Genomic DNA, 21,263 nt, shown 5'->3' with positions numbered 1-21,263 from the left:
GGGCCTCATAGCTTTTTTCTTCCTCGAGCGACACCTGAAGACATAGTCATTATGGCGCCCTAATTTTCCCCGGCTCAGAATCGTCCGCTAAAAACCACAAGAAACTCGCTGATAATTCTTTGTGTAGTTAAACCACAAATGTAGGCTTCAATATGCAACATGAGGAGAAATACGTTAGCCACAAGATAGAAGAATGGCGATTGCACGTCTATTAAAAATGTGGCATGATCTCGACAACATGACGCTGTTTCTAACTTTATCCTCACTAAATCAGAAATAGAACATGTACATCGAAGTTAAAAACGAAGCTCTGAAGAATGCAGTACAACAGGGATGTATACATCACGTTGCTGGCGCCATTTGCGCCAAACGTTCTGCCACAGACGTTTTGCCCTAAGAAAACTCTTTAACATACAGTGCAAGAAAAATGTTTTCACAAATTATCATGAAATCGGTCTTGGCGTCCCGGTTTTCTTCATCGTAGAGCTAGTCCTGCGCCTGCCTATCTCCTGAAGAACTGTGGTCCGGTTCGCGACGACATTTAGTCAGGAGAGGCGCACGATGCCACATGATAGAGGCTAAGCGAAAGTCAATACATTGTAACCCGGTACTGTACAATAGATCTTCGAAGCTCAGGTATGACCGTATCTTCATCCAGCAGTCGAAGTCACTTTTACAGAGCTGATGAAGGTGGACCCTTCCAGTTGTGTCGCGGCAGCACTCGACTGCCACTGACGACACCAGAGAGGGTCAGAAAGTTCGCGTCCAGGTATTGTCACTGGGGAGCGATCGTCTCTCCCGCGTCGCATTTGGTCAGATTCGCCAGTGGCAACATGCGAAGGAGCAATGCCCGGGCTCGCACCCCTGCTAGAAAGCTGCGACCGACCGTCTTGGAATTGTAGCCGGGAGTCACCACGAACCACCTCGCGCCCTGCAGTAAGGACAGGTTAGGTTGTAACGCGTCGCGTATGTCGAATACATTCTGTTCACAGTCCCGCTGTTCGTAGTCGATCCTGCTCAAGAGCGTGTGGTGTTTTGCTTGGCCGCCCGACAGCTTTAAGAACTGGAAGATGTCAGATTGCGGCAACACTGCGGTGGACATAAGATGGTTGGTAATCGAACGTCCAGGCACCGAAGTTGAGGGAGCAGAGCCTGCGGCTCTTGCCCCTTTCTCTGCCCAGCGTCATAGACGGCCACGTCACCGTGACGAGGGCCAGCGGTGCTTGACGCAAGTAGCCAGACATGGCGAACACGGACAGCAGAACGGCCAGGTTGCAGTCGATGACTGTGACCATCCGGACTGCAAGACGCGTGAGGTGGGCGTTGCCACATGGTCGGATGGTGGGTTTCTTGAACTGAGTCCAGGAAAGTGGAACGGGCGTTTCGAATGTCGCTTGGCAGGTTTTGGGACGGTTCTGGATATAGGCGATTGGGCTGTCAGTCACAGCGTAGAATCCTTCGAACTCTGCCCTGCTACTCTGGTCTCTGTCGCCAATTTCCTTCGAAAAATTCGCCAGACCCGGCAGTTTTTCTGTGCTGCGACTGAGGAAACCTTTAGTCAAGTTCACCTTCAGGGTGTCTACGAGCCGCAAGGTGGTTTCGCCGCTAAGATACACCTGGCTGAGTGACAGCTGCTTCAGCGTCTCATGACCCCCGCTCTCTTTCGTTATTTCACCCAAGTTGTGGACGGGAGCCAGACAGCTGCTGACGTGAATTTCGGCGAGTGTTGCTTTGCGCAAAATAAAAAGGCCGAGTGAAAACTGGGGAACCGCGGCGATGGCAGTGCACGTTACATTAGGCCTCTGCATTCTGACGCTGCCATTCAGCACGCTGGAGAAGTCCCGGAGATTCGCCTTGTTCAATTCGAAGTCGCACATCTCGAACGTCTTGATCAGTGAGCACCGATCGAGGACGGCGGCGAAGAACGCTGCGAATCCGTGCGGCTTCCGGTACGTGCCACGCGCACGGCGGCTTAGCACGAGCTCGTCGACGGCTGCGTTGTGTCTGACCAGGTCGTCCAGCACGTAGCAGGAGTCGACTGTCGCGAAGAGCTCGTCGATGTAAGCCTTGCTGGTGCCATGGTGCGCGTCGATGTAGTGTATCAGCGCCTTAGCCTCGGGCACGTCGATCCCGTTCTCGAGGAAGACGAGCGTGCACGGGGCCTCACCGCTGACGAACACCGCGCACAGCATGTAAAGACCAACGCTCAAAAAGTACACGCTCATGATCTTTAGCATGTCGAGCATGATCACTGGTGCGCGGAGTGTGTCTACAAGTTTCCTGGATGGGTAGTTGACCACGTTGTAGTAACACATCTGGCCGTGCCTTATGTTACAGCTCAGGTCAATGCCGTCCCTCATGAAAAGCTGGTTTTGCGAGATGCTCGAAGTGCACAGCTCCGCGAAGTCAATGGTGGGGTGTTTCATGACCACCCAATCGACCAGCGCCAACGACCGCCTGCGTTGAATCTTGGAGGGGACGCGAAGCACGAGTCCACACAAGGAAGACAGTGGCAGCCAACTTGGTCTCAGTTCGCGTAGTTCGATGTTGGAGTTGGAATTCAATTCTTTCCGGACGAACAGCTCAGCAAGGAGGAAGCAGCCGTCGACCTCGCTTCCCGCGCGTGTCTTGTCGTGATCCACCCGACAATGGGTGAAGATGTTCAGCAGGTGGTGAAGTTTGGGGAAGACCTGGTTGATCGACGGGCACCCGCTGGGACAGCTGATGACCAGGAACGCGGCGTAGTTGCGCAGGCGGCCACTCCAGGGTTCAATCTTGCAGACCTGGGGACAAACTCCTGTTGTACAACTCTCTTCATAATGCACTACGATAATGCCCGGTTTCTGAGGCACGTGTTACAAGGGAGCATAGCAAGTAGCACGTTCACGTGATGTTCTTCGGCAAACGAGCGCAGAATTACGCGCGTTGGCATTAGTCGAGTGCTAATATGTCAAATGAGCTCTCTTTGAAAGCCTTAACTAACAAATGATACGTTTGTAACCAAAGAGGTCTGGTTTCCACTAGCACATGTAAAGAAAGATAATACCCGAACAAATTGACTCTCCGCCTCTTCGCCATTTCCCTCTTTGGAGAATACTGATCACCATGTTGCACTCGAAAAATTGCTCCGAAGTATTCATTTTATCTTTAGATAAGGTTCACACCTATTCAATTTTTAGAAAACGTCTTGCCGAACTGAAACTGACAGTACCGTGGGCATCTTTGTCACGGCACAGCGTGCAGAATGTTTGCTTAAATACTGTAGTGAGTCATTGCAATGGAAGCTACCGCTGACGTCGACCAACCGGAAGCGTTGCCTACTGTTTCTCGGGGCAGTTTCGAACGCCTGAAAACGCCTCATAGCCTACACTTCGCTGCAAGATAATTGCGTAACTTAGTCTATGACGTCAGAAACATTCATACTTCGCGAACTATTTAAGCATCAATGAAAGTAGACAGTTATTAAATATGCCGGCTGATACAGCAGCCGTGAATATTCCGGGTGCAACAGTAGAATAGTCCCACGTCGTTACGTGAAGAACATCGCACACTGCATAGCGCTGTATTTTATGTTCACATACGCTAGCTGTTTCGGGAGGGCAATTCACAAAGAAGTTATGACCATATAAACGGTATAGTTCTGTCTTTGCTCTGTCCTGCGGTGAAGTGTATTGGCCATCGCTTAAGCAGTGGCCATTCTTGGGTACTGTCAGCATAAATTCATACGCAAACAATTCGATACCGGCGGAGCTGCATTATTTGCGCTTCCGGCTGTGCCTGTATTTGTACCGGTGACCTACTTCAAGCTCCACTATGTGCTATCTGAGTAGACACGATTCTCAAAGTGCAGCTACGGAACAAATGCGCATTACAACCTCTTTTGTTACAAGGAACAGGTGTTCCGATTAGGTTGTTATTGTTCGCGTTTCAAATTATACTGGCCGAACATTTATCTTGAACTACGAGTTAGAACTTCGCGGCAACATCTGCGGCACCTAAGGCGATGATAATGCCGGCACGATCGGAATGGGACTACCTCGGGCGAGAACGGCAACCTCGTGCTCAGCAAGAGAGCGTCATGAATACGTACTGAGACGATGCCGCGTGTGACAGAGGTTTCATTCGTTTCAGCGAACGAAGAAGCTGAGAGTAAGGGAAGGGCCTCACGCTTTCTCTGGAGCGTCGGCGTCGCCTCAGGTCCATCGGCATCGTCGACCGCGGAGTCCGATCGCCTCCAGGTTCGGACGCAGTGCTGGTCGAAATCCCTGGAACGAAGCCGAGCTGGTTGCTGTGTCGTGCGTCTCGTGGTTCAGCGAGCATCTGCGCGATTTCGTGGGCGCGCTTTGCCCGTGGCGCTTGGTTGCTTCACGAGGCGCGAGTCTGAAAAGGATGAGGAAGTGAAATACCGCTAGGTCAAGCTGTGCACGTGTGGACTACGTCTATGTGAAATGGCAGACTCGCTCGCGAAAGCTTCCCTGGATGGCTCAATAGTACTCTTCTGCCGGTCGCGATATCCGGCTCTTCATGGAAGTACAGATACTTTTGTCGGAATTATGTTTCTAAATAGAAAAAATTACACTTAGTATTATTGAGCTGTTACTTCCGGCATCTGTAATACCTACCGAAATCTCAATGGTGTCTATCAAGGTACTATGAAGTTGCACTTAAAATATTTATGATGCCGCATTCTGCAGTTAGATATTTATTTGCAGCGGGAAGGTCTAACGCAGTCCCCTCTCTGAAATTTCTGCAACGAACCATATACATTTGATTATTTATTATTGTTATTTTGTGTTGGCTGTTTCACCAACTCAGATTTTTGCTTACTTCGAGAGTTATGATATCTATCTATCTATCTATCTATCTATCTATCTATCTATCTATCTATCTATCTATCTATCTATCTATCTATCTATCTATCTATCTATCTATCTATCTATCTATCTATCTATCTATCTATCTATCCATCTATCTATCTATCTATCTATCTATCTATCTATCTATCTATCTATCTATCTATCTATCTATCTATCTATCTATCTATCTATCTATCTATCTGTCTGTCTATCTGTCTGTCTGTCTGTCTGTCTGTCTGTCTGTCTGTCTGTCTGTCTGTCTGTCTGTCTGTCTGTCTGTCTGTCTGTCTGTCTGTCTGTCTGTCTGTCTGTCTGTCTATCTATCTATCTATCTATCTATCTATCTATCTATCTATCTATCTATCTATCTATCTATCTATCTATCTATCTATCTATCTATCTATCTATCTATCTATCTATCTATCTATCTATATGTCTGTCTGTCTGTCTGCCTGTCTGCCTATCTATCTATCTATCTATCTATCTATCTATCTATCTATCTATCTATCTATCTATCTATCTATCTATCTATCTATCTATCTATCTATCTATCTATCTATCTATCTATCTATCTATCTATCTATCTATCTATCTATCTATCTATCTATCTATCTATCTATCTATCTATCTATCAGCCACAGGGATGTTTGCCTTGCAACTTGCTGTTTCATTTGCAATACAAGAGAATTCTGCCATGAATTCATAGTCATACGAATTCTTAGTTTTAGTTCGCTCATCACCAAGTGAATCGTGGGTGATTGCCCTTCTATTTGTTTTCGTTCGTTAGTTGATTGCTTTTAAATTTTGCCGCGATCCTGATTTGTTTTTAATGTAGCATGCTCTTCTTGGCGAATCTGCCACTGTGGGTATGTGCCGTAATATAATTAGCATCATCAAGCCATGCACGCGCAAATGCATGATTTGAAAAATTGCTTTAGCACAACTGCTACTGGGTAAGTTGTTGCTTCATAAATAACAACAGCAAAATAAACAAAAATAGAGGAGTTAAACGGAAAGTTGGGCTAGTTGGAAGCGTAGTGAAAAAAAAAAAATGTAGGAGTTCCGCACAAAAGGCGAAGCATTGATAGCGTAAAGAAAGTATAAAACGAGTACACAAATTACAATCCCTAGTTTCATAAGCAGTATAAATTGCAGCAAATTTTCGGTCACTGAAGAAACAAGAATGGTGTTACGCACGCGCTGACACACATGAACCGATCTCATTTGTTAAGTTTGCTCTTGTTTACTACAAAAACGACACGGGGTAGAGCCGTCACATAATACAGTTTTCTTTTGCTTATTTGGCCTCGTGCAATATTGACAGGTCGCTCGCACGTGCGACTTCAGCGCACGCACGCACGCAAAAAGAAAAAAGAAAACAGCCTCAACGGATTTTGGGCTGAGTAGTGAAAACTCAGTGCCGCAGTCGTGGCCGGCTGGTTAAGGCGATGGACCAGAAATCCATTTGTGTCTTCGCACACAGGTTCGAATCTTGTGGACTGCGTGAATTGTTTTTGTTACGAACCTGCGTGCCTATAATTTCCATTCTTGTAGATGAAGCCGTTCTCTTACTTTTAGTTACAGCTTTCGCATCAAACATTAACGATAAATGTTTCAGCAGAAACCATCTCCCGATGACTATGGATGGTAATGCGACTAGCATTCAGGCAATGCAGCGGCGCACCACATTGCTGAATACACGTTTATTTAGAATACGTAGGGTCGATTTGCAGATTTACAATGCTTCGACTATATGCTACATTCTGTTTCTTGGAACGTACAATATTGCTGCGACTTACTCGCCAGGGTCGGCCATGAGCGTGACGATAGCAATACGACGACGACGCAGTGACTGTCTAGTAGGTCACCACCTGGTAATAGTACCAAAGTGAGTGTATCATTCCCCGTTGCTCTACACTTGACGCATAGCTTTAGCATCTGCATAATATAGCGGTGCAATCAGCCCATTACAAGTGCCGTTGTGCAGAGATCCTAAATGAAATGCCTTCAGAATGTGTAGGCGTGGACCTACAAGGAGACTAGCCATGGCCTCGACCACCGCAAATCAGAGCCACAGCATTCGGGTTCAAGGGGTAACATGCACGCGCAATCTCGAGCCTCTTTGAGCATGAGGGCAGGGAAGAAAAGAAACTTCGTTGTATGCCTTCGTCCGTCGTGTCACGGCTCCCCGCAACCTGTTACGAAGGCGGATCCTGGTACCTTAAGCTCGCTCGCGCAAGCAAGCATGAACACATCTCATTTGATGACCGCGGAAACTCGTCGGAACGCTGGAGTGAGGAAGCGCGGCAGCTGCAGCGAGCGAATTAACCTTCGTGCTGCGTCTCACACCAACGTGAACTAAGCCGCGGAAACGCAGCAAGTGGCGGACTGTGCGCTCGTCGCAGGTGGTTTTGAAGATACAGCTGTCGGCCGCCTGGGGCCGCCTAGGGTAGAATGCGCCCGCTCCAGTTCCGCCCCCCCCCCCAAGCCTCGCGCGCGCCAGAACAAGGCACTTCCATTTCACTTTACTCCCTTGCGTGCGCGAGATTGAGCCGCGATCGCCGGCTCGCACTCCCACGGCTTCTCTGGCACATACAACACGGCGCGCAGAAGCGGCTTTATCGTCCTTGGACTGCATACAGCAGCTCACGGCGACGGCGATGGAAGAAAGGTGCCTGAAGTGTCCATATACTGGCTGTCGCAATAAAACTAAAGAAGCCTGGAAGAGAAAAACAACGCAGAGTGTCCAGTACTCATGTCACGACATCGTGCTCCCTTGGAACAAATTCACTCACCGATGTTAACCACTACGCCGGTTCCAAATTTTATCCCCGAACTCTCCAAGGTACACTCAAGTCGGAGCGAGGCAATAAAGCTGGCTGACAGCGATTAAGAGAGGGGTTAATATCTCTTCATACCTCCGTACATATAAAAGCGCCATAACCCCCACTATAGCACTCTGCTCTTCCTCAGTACCCGACATATTTCCTCTCGAAAACCTCGCGAAATTAGTTCTCTTTCAAACCATCCCTAAGCGACGAAATAATTAGATCGGCCGTTTCGTTACCTGAAAACTCCATTCTCTTACAATAAACGTCATCGTCATCATAGAGCCGGCACAAGGTTTCACAGAAGAGTACATATTTCCGCCACAGGCCACTTCTCAAGCGTGTTCTGCTTGGTTGTCCCCAAAGATGCCACGACACGATCCCTTGAGTCCTACTTCCTGACAATTTCGGCGCGCACTCTCCATCAACTGCGCTCGTGTCTGAAGAGCTCACTGGAAAATCGCGCCCTTGCATCGCCACCAGGTCGTGTTCCAACTCCAGTGGTTTCGCGTGTCGTCCGCCTCACGTGTTTTTGCCTTTGTATCTCGGGGTTTTATATTTAGCCACTGACAAAGGCTTTCCCAGACTGACGCGCTGTAGTTTCTTCCGCACTTTCACCGACCCTTCCAAAATGCGGCCCTGATTCCTCTAACGTTTGGCTTATTTGCTTGAATATAGGTATGGTACCTTAGCGAAACATTCCGCGATACAATTGCCTCTGTGGCTAAGGTGCCAAACGGGCCATACATGCATACCTGCTTGATTGGCATGTAAAACGCTGCGCTTATCAACCCCGCGACTGATGCATATCTTCTTACCTGTCCGCTTAGCTGGTCCTACAATGCTGAGGTATGAACCATGTTGAAGGTTCATACCTCAGAGCAGTTTCGGAGCACGCGGAAATACTTCCCGTTAACTGTGAGATGCGCATTTAAGGGAGAGGAACTTGTGTACCCCTGCAACCTGCCGCTACGTGAACTATATACGTTCTGAGAGTTAAAGCTATGAACTAGCATTTTAGCATCGAAAGCTTTTTTCTATTGTGCTGCCCCTAGCACCCGAATGCTCGGTCGACTTTCCCTCAACTACTGCGGGCTGAAAGCACCCGCTGGCACTGGCAGCTCCTGATTGCAGGCGCTTTCTCCTTCGCGTGGCACGTACCGCTGCCCCCTTCTTACGGCCCAACGGTTTATTATTCTGTCATTCAGGCACTTCCTTCTCGCGAGATCGGCTACACACGGACCCGTCCATGACTTTGATGGCCCTGATAACAGTGTCGACGCTTATTCTGTCCTGCGCCTATAATTTAACATTCTCACGGGGCTTGTAGAAGAACTGCTTTAGCCTGAAGCACTCTACCACTTTCTCGTGATTGCCAGAAGTTCCGGCATCTTTCAGCCGCGCTCGCATGTTGGCTATCAAGAAGTACGTAAATTTGGCAGAAGATTCGTTTTTGACCTTCTTGGCCTCCCTAACCTACTGCTAGAAAGTCTCTGCCAAACGCTTCTACTTTTTCAGTAGATTCGACTGTGTCGTAGTCTTCCGGATCGTGTTGCTCGTTAGGCAAATTCATCGGCTGCTCCGCATGGCAGCAACGTCAGCATGTCGGTGCAGCCAGGTGTCTCTACCACAACCCGTTGTCTCGCAAGCCTGCTCTAGGTTTACATAGGGAGAAGCCTCTATTCTGTCGGGGTCCATATGACTGTATCAGGTCCTTCATCTTGAGCGAGTTGCGTTTGCCTTCGCTTAACGTGGGCATAGCTCTCCTTGTATATTGGGCCTCTTTACTTCAAACGCTATAGGCGTTTCGTCTGAAGTCACTCCTCCCGTGCTTCTCTGGTTTTGTGTTACGGACTAAAAGCTCCTATTTTACTTCGAGTGTTAAGGGCTCCACTTCTGATTGACGTTTCAAGCGCTGCTGTTTTACTTTACATGCTAAGCTGTCGGCTTTTAGCTTTACAATCTAAGCACTCCTATTTTGCTTCATGTGCTATGTGCTCCTCTTTTGCTAAACGCGCTCGCGAAGCGCTCTTGTTTTTGTAGTCGTTCTAAGTGCTACACCGTGACTTCATCTGCTAAACACTCCTCTTTTTCTTCACCAGAATAGCAGCTTGGGCTTGTTGGTTTTCCATCCTGGGGCCCTATAACGTAAAACTATTCCAACATGATTCTATTCCAATCTCCTGACGCCAAATTTGCGTAACCACCGACGCAAGCACCGGGCGGTCACCCACAGGTTTGTCTGAACAGACCAATCAAACGCTCTCCTCGTTCATAGGAGGTAACTTTTGTTTGCTTGAAAAACGCATAATGCGAATAAAACGAATGCCTACACTGAGCTGCTTGTCGTATCTAATTGGCTGACGAGAGGTGAGGAGAATGCTCAAGCGGAGAGCGATTCACTGGGGCAGAGCCAGTGCACTGAAAATTGATAACCGGATGAAGAGGGTGGTGCCGGTATCTGCGATTGGTCAGCTTTCCCTTACTTAGCTTGTGGTGCCTGGTCGAAAATCGCGGCGGCATGCAACGGAAGCTTAAGAATGACGCTAAATCTGACCCTCAGCAAAGAAGAGTTGGCACAATGAGGTGGTAAACGTGCCGAAAGTGCTCGAAAACGTTACACGGCCACGCCACGCAAGAAGCTTTATTATACGCAAATACACCCATGCTCTCCGGCAGGTGCGAGTAGCCAGCGTCTCAGCGATTGGCGGCAGCCATCTTTCATTCCTTTCGGAACGGGGCAGCCTGCGGCTATTCCGAAGAAAATTCAGTTTTGTTCGGCATAATAATGCATCTTTATCACGTACACGTCACTTTGACGCGGCGAGTTTGTGCGGTTTTGTGACGTCGCGTGACAGGCAGGTGAAGTGGGTGCAGTCCGAAAACTTTTTACCAATAGCCGAGGGCTAATGGCGAAAAGGGGTCGAATCAGAAATAACTGTTATTCTTTTCTCTGTCAAATCATGCATAATCGATGTGTACACATCATATCAGATGGGGAAGTATCGCGGTTTTCGTGACGTCGCGTGACAGACAGGTGAAGGGGGGATGGTCGAAAAAAATTTTTGACCAATCGTGGAGGGCTCATAGCAGAATTGGAGTGGAAAAGTTTGTAATAGTTTTACGTTATAGCACCCCTGGTGTTAACAGCGCACAACGTAGACGGGACATGAGATCAGAAGACGACACCACAAGCGCTGACTTTCAATAAACTTTTTGGAAAAAAACACGGCTTCTTATACTGTTGCCCACACATGTCACAGACACGTGATTGCACATCGTGTGAAACATGCACTTTTTTGCGCTCAAGATAATGATTGTACGAGCAAAAGCTCAAGATATTTTTATGTTACTAACAAGGATGCCGTGTTAAGGCATTGGTCACCAAGTCTGGCAATTTCGGCTGCCTCAATTAGCTCCCGAACCAGCTGGTCAATTTGTTTTTTTTTTCAGCCGTTTTTCTTTCAAATAAACTTTGTTGAAAGTCAGCGCTTGTGGTGTCGTCTTCTTGTCTCGTGTCTCATCTGCGTTTTGCTTCACGTTCCAAGCGCTCTTGTGTGCCCGGGCGTGGTAATTGGCGTCACCGTAGCACAATTGGCAATTGCAGTGCAACGCGCGCGTAATGCGGAGGTTGTACGTGGGTTCGGCTGTCACCATCAGCAAGCTGTTGTTTCTTTCATTTCCCTCGAGCTTCTCGTTTTTACACCTCAATTAATACCTACAAATAATTTGCCCCTATGCCTTCTTTTTCTTTTCTTTATTATCTGTTGGCTATATGTGATTCTGACTAACAAATGTGTGTACACGTTTTCACAGAAACATTCCTCTTGTAAACCACGCCCCTCGGTTCCCCTCATTTTCGTCCAGTATATGACAACAGGCTAATTTTGATTCTATTCTGCTAATTAGTCTTTCTTGCAGTCTAGTCAAGCAGCAGTTTTATGTTTTACTTAGCAACCAGTGATATCTTCCCTTGTAGCAGGCCTAAATAACCATCACCGTCACACTGTGCGCATGCCTTCCTATTAACCCAACAACCGCATCAAGTCGGCAAGGTGGGCCAGTTGGTTGGGACTCATAGTAAGGTTAGTTACAGCGCAACACAAGACACGGACAAAAGGAAGCCAGGTATCAAACGACGACCACGGCGCTGACTCTCAACTGATATTTTATTGAAGATATGTCTAACATCTATATAGGTGCCAGTTCATAACCATGACATGCACGAGACACATAGGTATACATCGAGACAACTGTGACCAACTGACGCATAACCAAAATTGACATAGGTAACGCAGTTCCTTGTCATTAAGAGCGATAGACGGTTCGCTGATACATGCCTTGTCCCTAATTTTTATGTTGTAAGCCTCAGCGATTTCCTCTGCAAATTGGCTAGCGTGTTTAAGAATGACATTAGTTTTTTTTTTTAAATATGGGCGACAACCACACGACTTGCATTGCTCCGGAAGATGAAGTGGCGCAACCGTTTGAAGAAATAGCTCGTGCTCCCTAAGTCAAACATTCACACATGGCTTCTTTTGTCCCACGTACATTCTACCACAAGATAATGGAATGGCATATACAACCTGCTTAGCACAAGTGATGTACGCACTCACGTGTTTGACAGTGCACTTTCCCCTTATTTGCTTATCCTTCAGCAATTCATCAACTAATGGGCATATGCGAGCTATCTTATGTTTCGCAGAAAAACGAGCATCGAGGTTGTAGCTTGAACCGATATTCTTAAGCCCCTGGGCCAACCATTTGTACATACTGTACTATTGCGTTTTTCCATTTCATTCTAATTTAGTTTTCCACCTGGGTTATTTATGCTTTTGACGCTACGAACGATACCTTAACTCACAGATGAAATAATAACTTGGGTATAAACAGCATCCAGTAAACGATTTACGAGATCAGGAAAAACGGCCTTCGACATGTGAAAACACGACTTCTTTAATGCAGAATTTAGGACATTCTACTCTATAGCCTGCTTCACTACCTTAGGATGACCGGATATATAGTTCAAAATAGGCTGAACCGACCTGGGATCATAGTTAAGTACGTCGTGATTTCTACAGAGGAATCTTGTGCGCTTGACAATACTTGATCATTTCCGGATAGCCCAATGGCATACTATGTTCAAATTTTCATCAAACATAAGTAGGCGACATCATTATACAAGCAAGTTTTACGCTGAGAGGCTTGCAGTCTTGGTCAGCTATAAATGAACGGAAGATTAATTTGTCCAAGACCAAATCAAAAATATTCACGGCTAAAGATAGCAAGTTTCAAGGGGGTCTGACATGTTTTGGCTCCGAAAAAATTTACATCGCAGAACGCACGTATGACTCGTAGGTGCGCGTTTTTTCGACTCACCCGAGTTGGAATAACCATGAAAATGCCATTGTAATTAAGCTTTCTCGTATAAAAGAAGTAACAGCTGGCATCGACAGTTCCATCTAACTAAAGTCAATATTTGATTGTATAATTCTAAGTTTTTGTCGCACCTGAAATATTGCCACCTTGAATGGGCAACAACCACTCTCTCAAAAACGTTTCATGTTACACAACAAGGTATATGGCGCGTAATGTCCAATGAAAGCATCATCATACAAGCAGATGAGTACTTCGTTGGGTTCTTAATTTTCGTGTTTACCACTCTAGGCGTATAGATATGTATAGGAGAAAAATAAGAGTTGATATGAATAGCCTGCGCACGCAGGCGCATCTTCATACCAACGTACCCTTGTATAACAGCAGACACTCAGAGTTTCGGCACGTTCCGAAATGTCGAACTCACTGCGGAACTAACGCTTTCGTTAACACACTACAACGTCTTCTGAACAAACTTAATCAGAGTTAATAATGTGTAACATTTCTCGAAAGACTCTAATTGATACCGTTCGTGATGTGTCCATGCCATGTGTTTTTCATTCAATCGAATGAGTTTGCGTAAGGTATTGCTCAGTATTAGGTTGTTAAAATCTATGAACCTTCAGTATGCAATGCAATCGTCCTTTGTATTCTGTTAGGCCTTTCATATAAAGGTTTATCTTTTGTTGTATTAGCAACTTACCGCGAAATTTTTTTTTAATTGATTGCTCGCGCATTTGATACTGCTTTAACTTTTTCCTTTCCGTAAATACTTCGCTTTGTCATTTCAATACTTCTGCGTTGCTACTCACGTTAAATTTTGCGTTATTTGCAGCCAACAGGCAGAAACAGATTTACAGCGTAAGGTGGGTGCGTGCTCAATCCAACAGCCGTTCCGGTTGGTGATGTCCGCCATCGCCGCCGCTGGTGTCCGTCGCAGCTATCGCCAGGAATGAGAAAAATACGCAGTTCCCATCGAGATTTAACCCGGGCCCTCTTAGCGCGACTGAGCTACTGTACCACTCCACCCCGCGAGCGCTTGCTATCTGCTGCGGAAACATAAATGCGTCCGATTCAGGCGTTCTAAAGTTCCAGGAATCACGCGATGCGAGATGAGCGCCGGGTAGCGTCGATACAAGCACTATTTGCAATGTAGTTGCATACTATTTCACCAGGTGACTGAAACCAGAAGTTACATCACAAACTGCCACGTTGCAAGGCATGCGACAGATCCACCACGTAGTCCCGATAGCTGTGCTTGCATTTCGGTACACGTTGTGGCAACCCCTCGGAAGAATACGAACCGCCGTTGAAGCCACTGCCCCTGGCCCGGCACTGCCGTCGGGATTGGCCCACATTTTACAGCGAAGCTGTTTTATAGCCGAGATTCCGGGATTTCTCGAAAGTCTGCTTCAGGCCGCCACCGACATCATAAGACAGTTTTAGTTTAGCGTACGCAAGTATAGCGTACGCTATACGCTATAAAATAGCGTACGCTAAGCAGCGCACGTTTTCTACAATTTTAGTTGGCCGACGATATCTTCGGATTTCTGAGGCCGTATTCCGTCGTTGCGGCTATTTCGCGCCTGTAGCGATAGGTGGCGCTGACATCTCAACGTTTCTTTCGTTAGGCTTCGACTTGTTCGAAACGAGAAGCGATCTCGAAAACAGCACGAAGTTATCCATAATACTCTGTCGTCGAAGCGGCCTGAGACTAAGCGAAAGCCGTTTACACAGTCATTTGCTACAAACGAAGTGCATTTTACAAAAGCAACGCCAAATTCAATTCTAAGCGGGCAGCCGGGATCGCCGCCATGTTTCCCGCAAACTCCGCAAATCCCGCAAAAACGCTAACGCTAACTCGTTTGCGTTGCGTACGCCCGCTATACCCGCTATTTCGTTTAGCGTTCAGCGCATGCGCAGTGACGACCCGCTATTTTTTAGCGTACGCAATGGAATAGCGTACGCTATACTAAAACTGTCTATAGTTGATTACGCGGCCGAGAGAGGCCTAGCATGCTCGCCGCAGAAATCAGAATTGTTTATATACAATCCGAAACACTTAAGGTGCAAGGCACCGTCGGAGATCAAAATTAAGGTGGTGGGTAAAGAGGTACCAATAGTCGAGCAAATAAGAATCTTGGGCCTGATTCTCCAGTCACACGGCCACAATGGCGAGACCGTCAAGAGGCTGCAGAATCACGCAATACAGACCCTGAGCCTAATTAGGCGGGTGGCCAGCAAAGGCCGAGGGCTAAAGGAAAAAAATTTAATTAAGCTAATACAGGCGTACATATTCAGCCGGGTGAGCTATGCAACGCCATATCTCGATTTGAAAGTGGTGGAAAGAGAAAAGATTGATTCTCTAATGAGAAAATGCGTAAAACGAGCGCTGGGACTGCCTATGTGTACATCAACAGAGAGACTGATGGCTCTAGGAGTGCACAACACATGGGCAGAACTGGCGTAAGCGGTGCGAACCTCTCAAGTTGAGAGACTTAGCACCACGAAGACAGGAAGAGCCATATTGGCCAAAGTTGGAATAAATCCGGACAGAGGCCCCACCCAAAAGGTGGAATTAAATAGGGAAGTGAGAAAAAATCTGATTATTCCCCCTCTGCCAAAAAAACATGCACCCGGAACATAACAAAGACAGGAGGCATAAACGAGGCGAAGCATTAAAAATTAGATTCGGTAATATCTCGGAGCATGAGGTGGCCTATGTAGACGCGGCGGGAGGTAGCGGCAGTTTTACGGTGGCAACGGCCGTCAGCGGCCGGGGTGTTCCCGTGACCGCTGTCACTCTGCGCGGGCGCAACATAGAAGTTGCCGAGGAAATTGCGATCGCATTAGCTTGCGCTGGAACGGACGCGAAATTTGTGATCAGTGACAGTAAAACTGCCATACAAAATTTTAGCAAGGGAAGGATCTCGCCCTTAGCGGCCAGAATCCTAGGCCAGAGAAAGCTAGATAGAAAAATTCAAATAATTTGGACTCCGGCGCACGAAGCCGTCCCCGGCAACGAGGCGGCCCACGAGCTGGCTCGAGATCTCTACCGCCGAGCCGCTACGGGGCCCCTCGATGACCGAGGGAGCGGAGAGCGCATGCTAAAATATGGGGAGATCACGCAGCATTATAGATTGGCTCGTAGACTGGTATCCCCGCCAGACCCAAAATTAAACAATAGACAAGCAGTAGCGTGGAGACGACTACAAACTTATACATATCCGCACCCGGTTATGGCGAACCACATGTTCCCCGAGGCCAGGAGCGATAAATGTAATCTTTTTGGGGCGAGAGAGACCTTCGACCACATAATCTGGGAATGTCCGTACTCTCCCGGGGGAACGCACAAAATAGGTAGCGGAGACACCTGGGAGACCCTGCTGCGCAGCTCGGACTCTGAGCACCAGCTCCGGCTCGTCCAACTGGCTGAAGAGGCTGCTGGGACCCAAGACCTCCCAGCCTGCATCTGAGGCGGCGGCACTCGCCCCCTGACCTGCGTGTCGGGGGGTGGGTAGATCACCTTCTCCGTTGGACATTAAAGTTTATTCTATCTATCTATCCATGGTGTAACGTCGGTAGAAAGCTATAATTAGCTATGACTCATACCCCCGAAGTGCCGTCGCTCATACACCCTTAAGGCAAATGCTACGAGCACTCAGCAAAGTGATGCTAAAAGTGCATGCCTTCTTTGGAGCCACCCATAATACCGAATAGCATAGGTTTCAGTGAAGAACAACCTCAAAGCAAGCATCCAAACCACATAATTGATCATGAGGCGCTCCTGGGCCATTATTCAATGCAAAGCAAGTAGCGCTTCCCGGATCCGTTTCCCGTCAAGGATTACTGTTGCTGCAACAAAAACTTCCGCTGCACCAACAACTTTCGCTGCAGCCTGTATGTTGTATTAATGGTCACAAGCTTATAATCGTGTGATAGAAACCAGAAAAAAAAACTCACCGATAATTCTTTATGTGCAAATATTGTACGAATGTAGGCCTCAAAATACAACATGAGCAGAAATACGTAGAGAAGCTTAGCAATGACACGTCTAATAAAATATGACATGATCTCGACAACGTGAAGCTGTTTCTAAGTTGATCCTAACTGAACGTGCCCAAAACATGTACATGGAAGTTAAAAACAAAGAATACAGTATAGCAGACATGCATCCATCCCTTTGGTAACGCCCTTTGCGCCGAGCCAGGCGTCCTCACGCTTAACAGGTGACGTGCTGCCACAGACGTTGCACCATACGAAACCTCATTAGCGTTCAGTGCAGGAGAAATGTTTTCACAGATTATGATGAAACAATCGGGCTTGAAATCCACGTTCTCTTCATTGCACAGGTGAACCTGCGTATGCCTATCTCCTGAACAACTGCAGTCCGGTTCGCGACAACGGGAAGTCGGGACAGGCGCACATTGCCACATGATATAGGCTACTCAAAAGTCAACACATTGTACTATGGTCCTCTACAATATATATTCGAGGCTCAGGTACGACCGTGTCCTCATGCAGTAGTCTAAGAAAGTATTGTGCAGCTTAACAGGGTGGACGCTTCCAGGTGCGTCGCGACAGCACTCCACTCGCCCTGACGACACCAGCAAGAGCCAGGAAGTTCGCGTCCACATATTGTCAGTGGCGAGTGATCATCTGATCCGCTTCGGTTTTGGTCAGATTCGCCAGTGCCGACACGTGAACGAGCAGCGTCCGGCTGTCGCGCACCTCCTAGCAACCCAGGGCAGCCCTCTTCGAATTGCAGCAGGGCGGCACCACGAACCACCACGCGTCCTGGAGCAGGGGCAGGTTAGCTGGCGACGCGTCGCGTACGTCGAATACATTCTGTTCACAGTCCTGCTGCTTGTAGACAATCCAGCTGAAGACAGTGCAGTGGGTTTCCAGGAAGCCCGACAGCTTTATCAAAGGGAAGACGCCAGATTGCGGCAAAACCGCGGTGGACATGAGATGGTTAGGTGTGCTCGTAGTGCATAGCACGCCACTTAAGGTGGTCGCCGCGTGGTAATCGAATGTCCAGCCACTGGAGATGAGGGAGCAGAGGCTGCGGCTCTTGCCGATGTCTCTGAGCAGCGTCCTAGACGGCGACGTCTCCGCGGCGAGGGCCAGCGGTGCTTCCCGCTGGTAGCCACAGCCGGCGAACACGGACAGCCGAACGGCCAGGTTGCAGTCGATGACTGTGGCCATCCGGACCGCAAGACGCGTGAGGTAGGCGTTGCCACATGGTCGGCTGGTGGGTTTATTGAACTGAGGCCAGGAAAGTGGAACGGGCGCTTCGAATGTCGCTTGCCAGGTCTTGCGACCCTTTCGGAGATAGGCACTGAGACTGTCAATCACAGCGTAGAATCCTTCGAACTCGGCCCCGCTTCCGCGGCCTCTGACGCCGATTTGCTTCGAGAAATTCGCCAGACCCGGCTGTTTTTCCGTGCCCAGCCTCAGGAAACCCTCCGTCAAGTTGACCTTCAGGGTGTCTACTGGCCACAAGGTGGTGTCGCCGCTAAGATATACCTGGCTGAGTGACAGCTTCTTCAGCGTCTCCTGACCCCCGATCTCTTTCGTGATTTCACCCACGTTGTCAACGGGAGCCAGACAGCTGCTGACGTGAACATCGGCGAGTATTGGTTTGTGCAAAATAAAAAGGTCGAATGAAAACTGGAGACCCACTGCGGCGGCAGTGCACGTGACATTAGGCTTCTCCATTTTGATGATGCCGTTCAGCGCGCAGGGGAAGTGCCGGAGGTCCGAGTTGTTCGATTCGAATTCGCGCATGTCGAACGTCTTGATCGGCGCGCACGGATCGGCGACGGCGGCGAAGAACGCTGCGAACCCGTGCGGTTTCCGGCACGTGCAACGTGAACGGTGGCTTAGCACGAGCTCATCGATGGCTGCGTTCCGTCTCATCAGGTCCTTCAGCCCGTAGCAGGAGTCGACTGTCGCGAACAGCTCGTCGATGTAAACCTCTGTCATGCTATGGTGCGCGGCGCAGCAGCGTATGACTGCCTCAGCCTCGGGCATGTCGATCCCGTTCTCGAGGAAGACGAACATGGAGAGGGCCTCACACCTGACGAACAGCTCGCACAGCATGTACACGCCAACGCTCGAGAAGTACACGCTCATGATCTCGAGCATGTAGATCGTGGTCACCGGGCAGCGCAGTGTGCCTATGAGTATCTTCGATGGGTGGTCAATCAGCTGGGAGTAGCTGATTTGGCCGTGCCTTAGGTTACCGCTCAGCTGAATGCCGTCCTGCATGAAAAGCTGGTTTTGCGATATGCTCGAAGTGCAGAGCTCCGCGAAGTCAATGGAGAGGTGTTCCAGGAGCAGGAAGTAGACCAGCGCCAACGAGTGCCTGCTTTGTATTTTGCACGTGACACGAACCAGGCGTCCACACAGGGAATCCAGGGCTAGCCGAATTGGTCTCAGTTCGCGTAGCTCGATGTTAACGATGGAACGGGATCCTTTCCGGACGGACAGCTGAGCAAGGAGGAAGCAGCCGTCGATCTCGCTTGCCGCGCATGACTTGTCGTGATCCACCCGACAATGGCTGAAGATGTTCACCAGGTGGCGAAGGTTGGAAAACAACTGGTTGACCGTCATGCACGGGCTGGGATAGCTGCTGACCAGGAACGCGGAGTACTCGCGCAGGTGGCCACTCCACGGTTCAATCTCGCAGACCTGGGAACAAACTCCTGATGTACTTGTACGACTCTTCTCACATTGCACAGCGATAATGCCCGATTGCTGCGGCACGTGCCACAAGTGAGCGTAGCAGATAGCGCGTTCGCGTGCTACTACTTTTTGGGCATCCGGGCACGCAATTACGCGCTTTGACATCAGTCGCGCGACGATATTACAAATAGGCTCTCTTTGAAGGCCCCTTCAAACACAATGTACGTTTGTAAGCAAAGAGCCCTGGTTTCCCCTAGCATATGTAAAGAAAAATAGTACCCAAACACATTGATTATCCACTTCATCGTTTTTCCCCTTTTTGAAAAATATTAATCTCCAAGTAGCACTCGAAAAATCGCTCAAATATTCATTTCATTGTTCATTACATCTGTACAATTTGTCTGAAATCTTTTTCCTAACTGAAAATGACATTATCGTAGTTACCTTTGTGACGGCACAATGTGCTGATTGTTTGCTTCAACATCATGTTCAACGGTAATGAGTCATTGCGATGGAAGCTGCCGCTGGCGTCAGCCAATCACGAGTGTTCTCTGCTCCGTCTCCCACAGTAACGAACGCCTCAAAACGCCTCATGCCTTCCACTCCGCTGCAAGATACCTGTGTAACTTAGCCTAGGACGGGAGAAACATTCATATTTCTTCACACACTGGGTAAGCTTGATTTTCTATAAAAAAATATCAGCTGGTTTTGTCTTTAAACCTCAACACATTGAACAAAGAACTTAGACTAGTTAGTAAATACGCAGCCTGATGCACCAACCGTGAATATTCCGTGCACAATAGAAGAAGAGTCCCACCTCGTTACTTAAACATCGCAACTTCCATAGAGTTGTATTGTATATTCATATACGCAAGCTGTTCTAGAAGGGCAAGGCAATTCACAAAGAAATTATGACTGTGTAAACAGTATAGTTCTGTTTTTGTTCAGTCCTGCGGTGACGCGTAATTACCATCGCGTAGGCCGTGGTCATTGTTGCGTACTGTCAGCATAAATTCAAACGCAAACTAATCGATGCCGGCTGGGCTGCTTTATTGCGTTTCCGGCTGGGCCAGTATTCGCAACAGTGGCCTAAGTGAAGTCCCACTATGTGCTATCTGAGTAGAGACAATTCTCCAAGTCTGGCTACGGAACATTTGCACATAACCATCCCTCGTGGTTACAAGAAACAGGTGTTCCAATTAGGTTTTTCTTGTTCGCGTTTCAATTTATACTGACCGAACATTTATCTTAAACTACGAGTTAGAATCTCGCGGCAACGTCTCCGGCACCTAGGACGATGATACAGCTACCATCGGAATGCGTCTACCTCGGGCGAGAATCGCACTCGCAACCTCGTACTCAGCAAGAGAGCGTAATGTATGCGTACTAAACCGCTGCCGCGTGTGACAAAGGTTTCAATTATCGCAGCGAGCGACGAAGCGGAGAGTAAAGGAAGGGCCTCACGCTTCCTCTGGCGCGTCGGCGTCGACTCAGGTCCATCGGCATCGTCGAC

General features: G+C 48.3%; 1 protein-coding gene across 3 annotated transcripts in view; it reads right to left on the bottom strand.

Annotated features, from left to right (window-relative positions):
• Positions 1-239: 239 nt before the first annotated feature.
• Positions 240-21,263, bottom strand: part of LOC135914954 (uncharacterized) — a 21,130-nt gene continuing 106 nt past the window's right edge. Inside the window, exons 1-3 of one of the 3 annotated variants that reach the window (XM_065447886.2) lie at positions 21,215-21,263; positions 4,168-4,380; positions 240-2,783 (exon numbers count right to left, since the gene is read on the bottom strand). The exon at positions 21,215-21,263 is cut by the window's right edge and continues 106 nt beyond it. In XM_065447886.2, coding sequence (XP_065303958.1) covers positions 1,074-2,783; positions 4,168-4,320 — 1,863 coding nt within the window. In that variant the 5' untranslated portion in view covers positions 4,321-4,380; positions 21,215-21,263 and the 3' untranslated portion in view covers positions 240-1,073. Of the gene's footprint in view, positions 2,784-4,167; positions 4,381-17,016; positions 19,757-20,194; positions 20,383-21,214 lie in introns of those variants that run through there. The other 2 variants (XM_070528250.1, XM_065447888.1) reach the window with 2 other exon arrangements.

The sequence above is a fragment of the Dermacentor albipictus genome, unplaced genomic scaffold (genome assembly GCF_038994185.2).
Source record: "Dermacentor albipictus isolate Rhodes 1998 colony unplaced genomic scaffold, USDA_Dalb.pri_finalv2 scaffold_11, whole genome shotgun sequence".
NCBI classification, from domain to species: domain Eukaryota; kingdom Metazoa; phylum Arthropoda; class Arachnida; order Ixodida; family Ixodidae; genus Dermacentor; species Dermacentor albipictus.
Note: the sequence above shows the minus strand (reverse complement) of the source record. Positions and strands in the feature narration are given on the sequence as shown.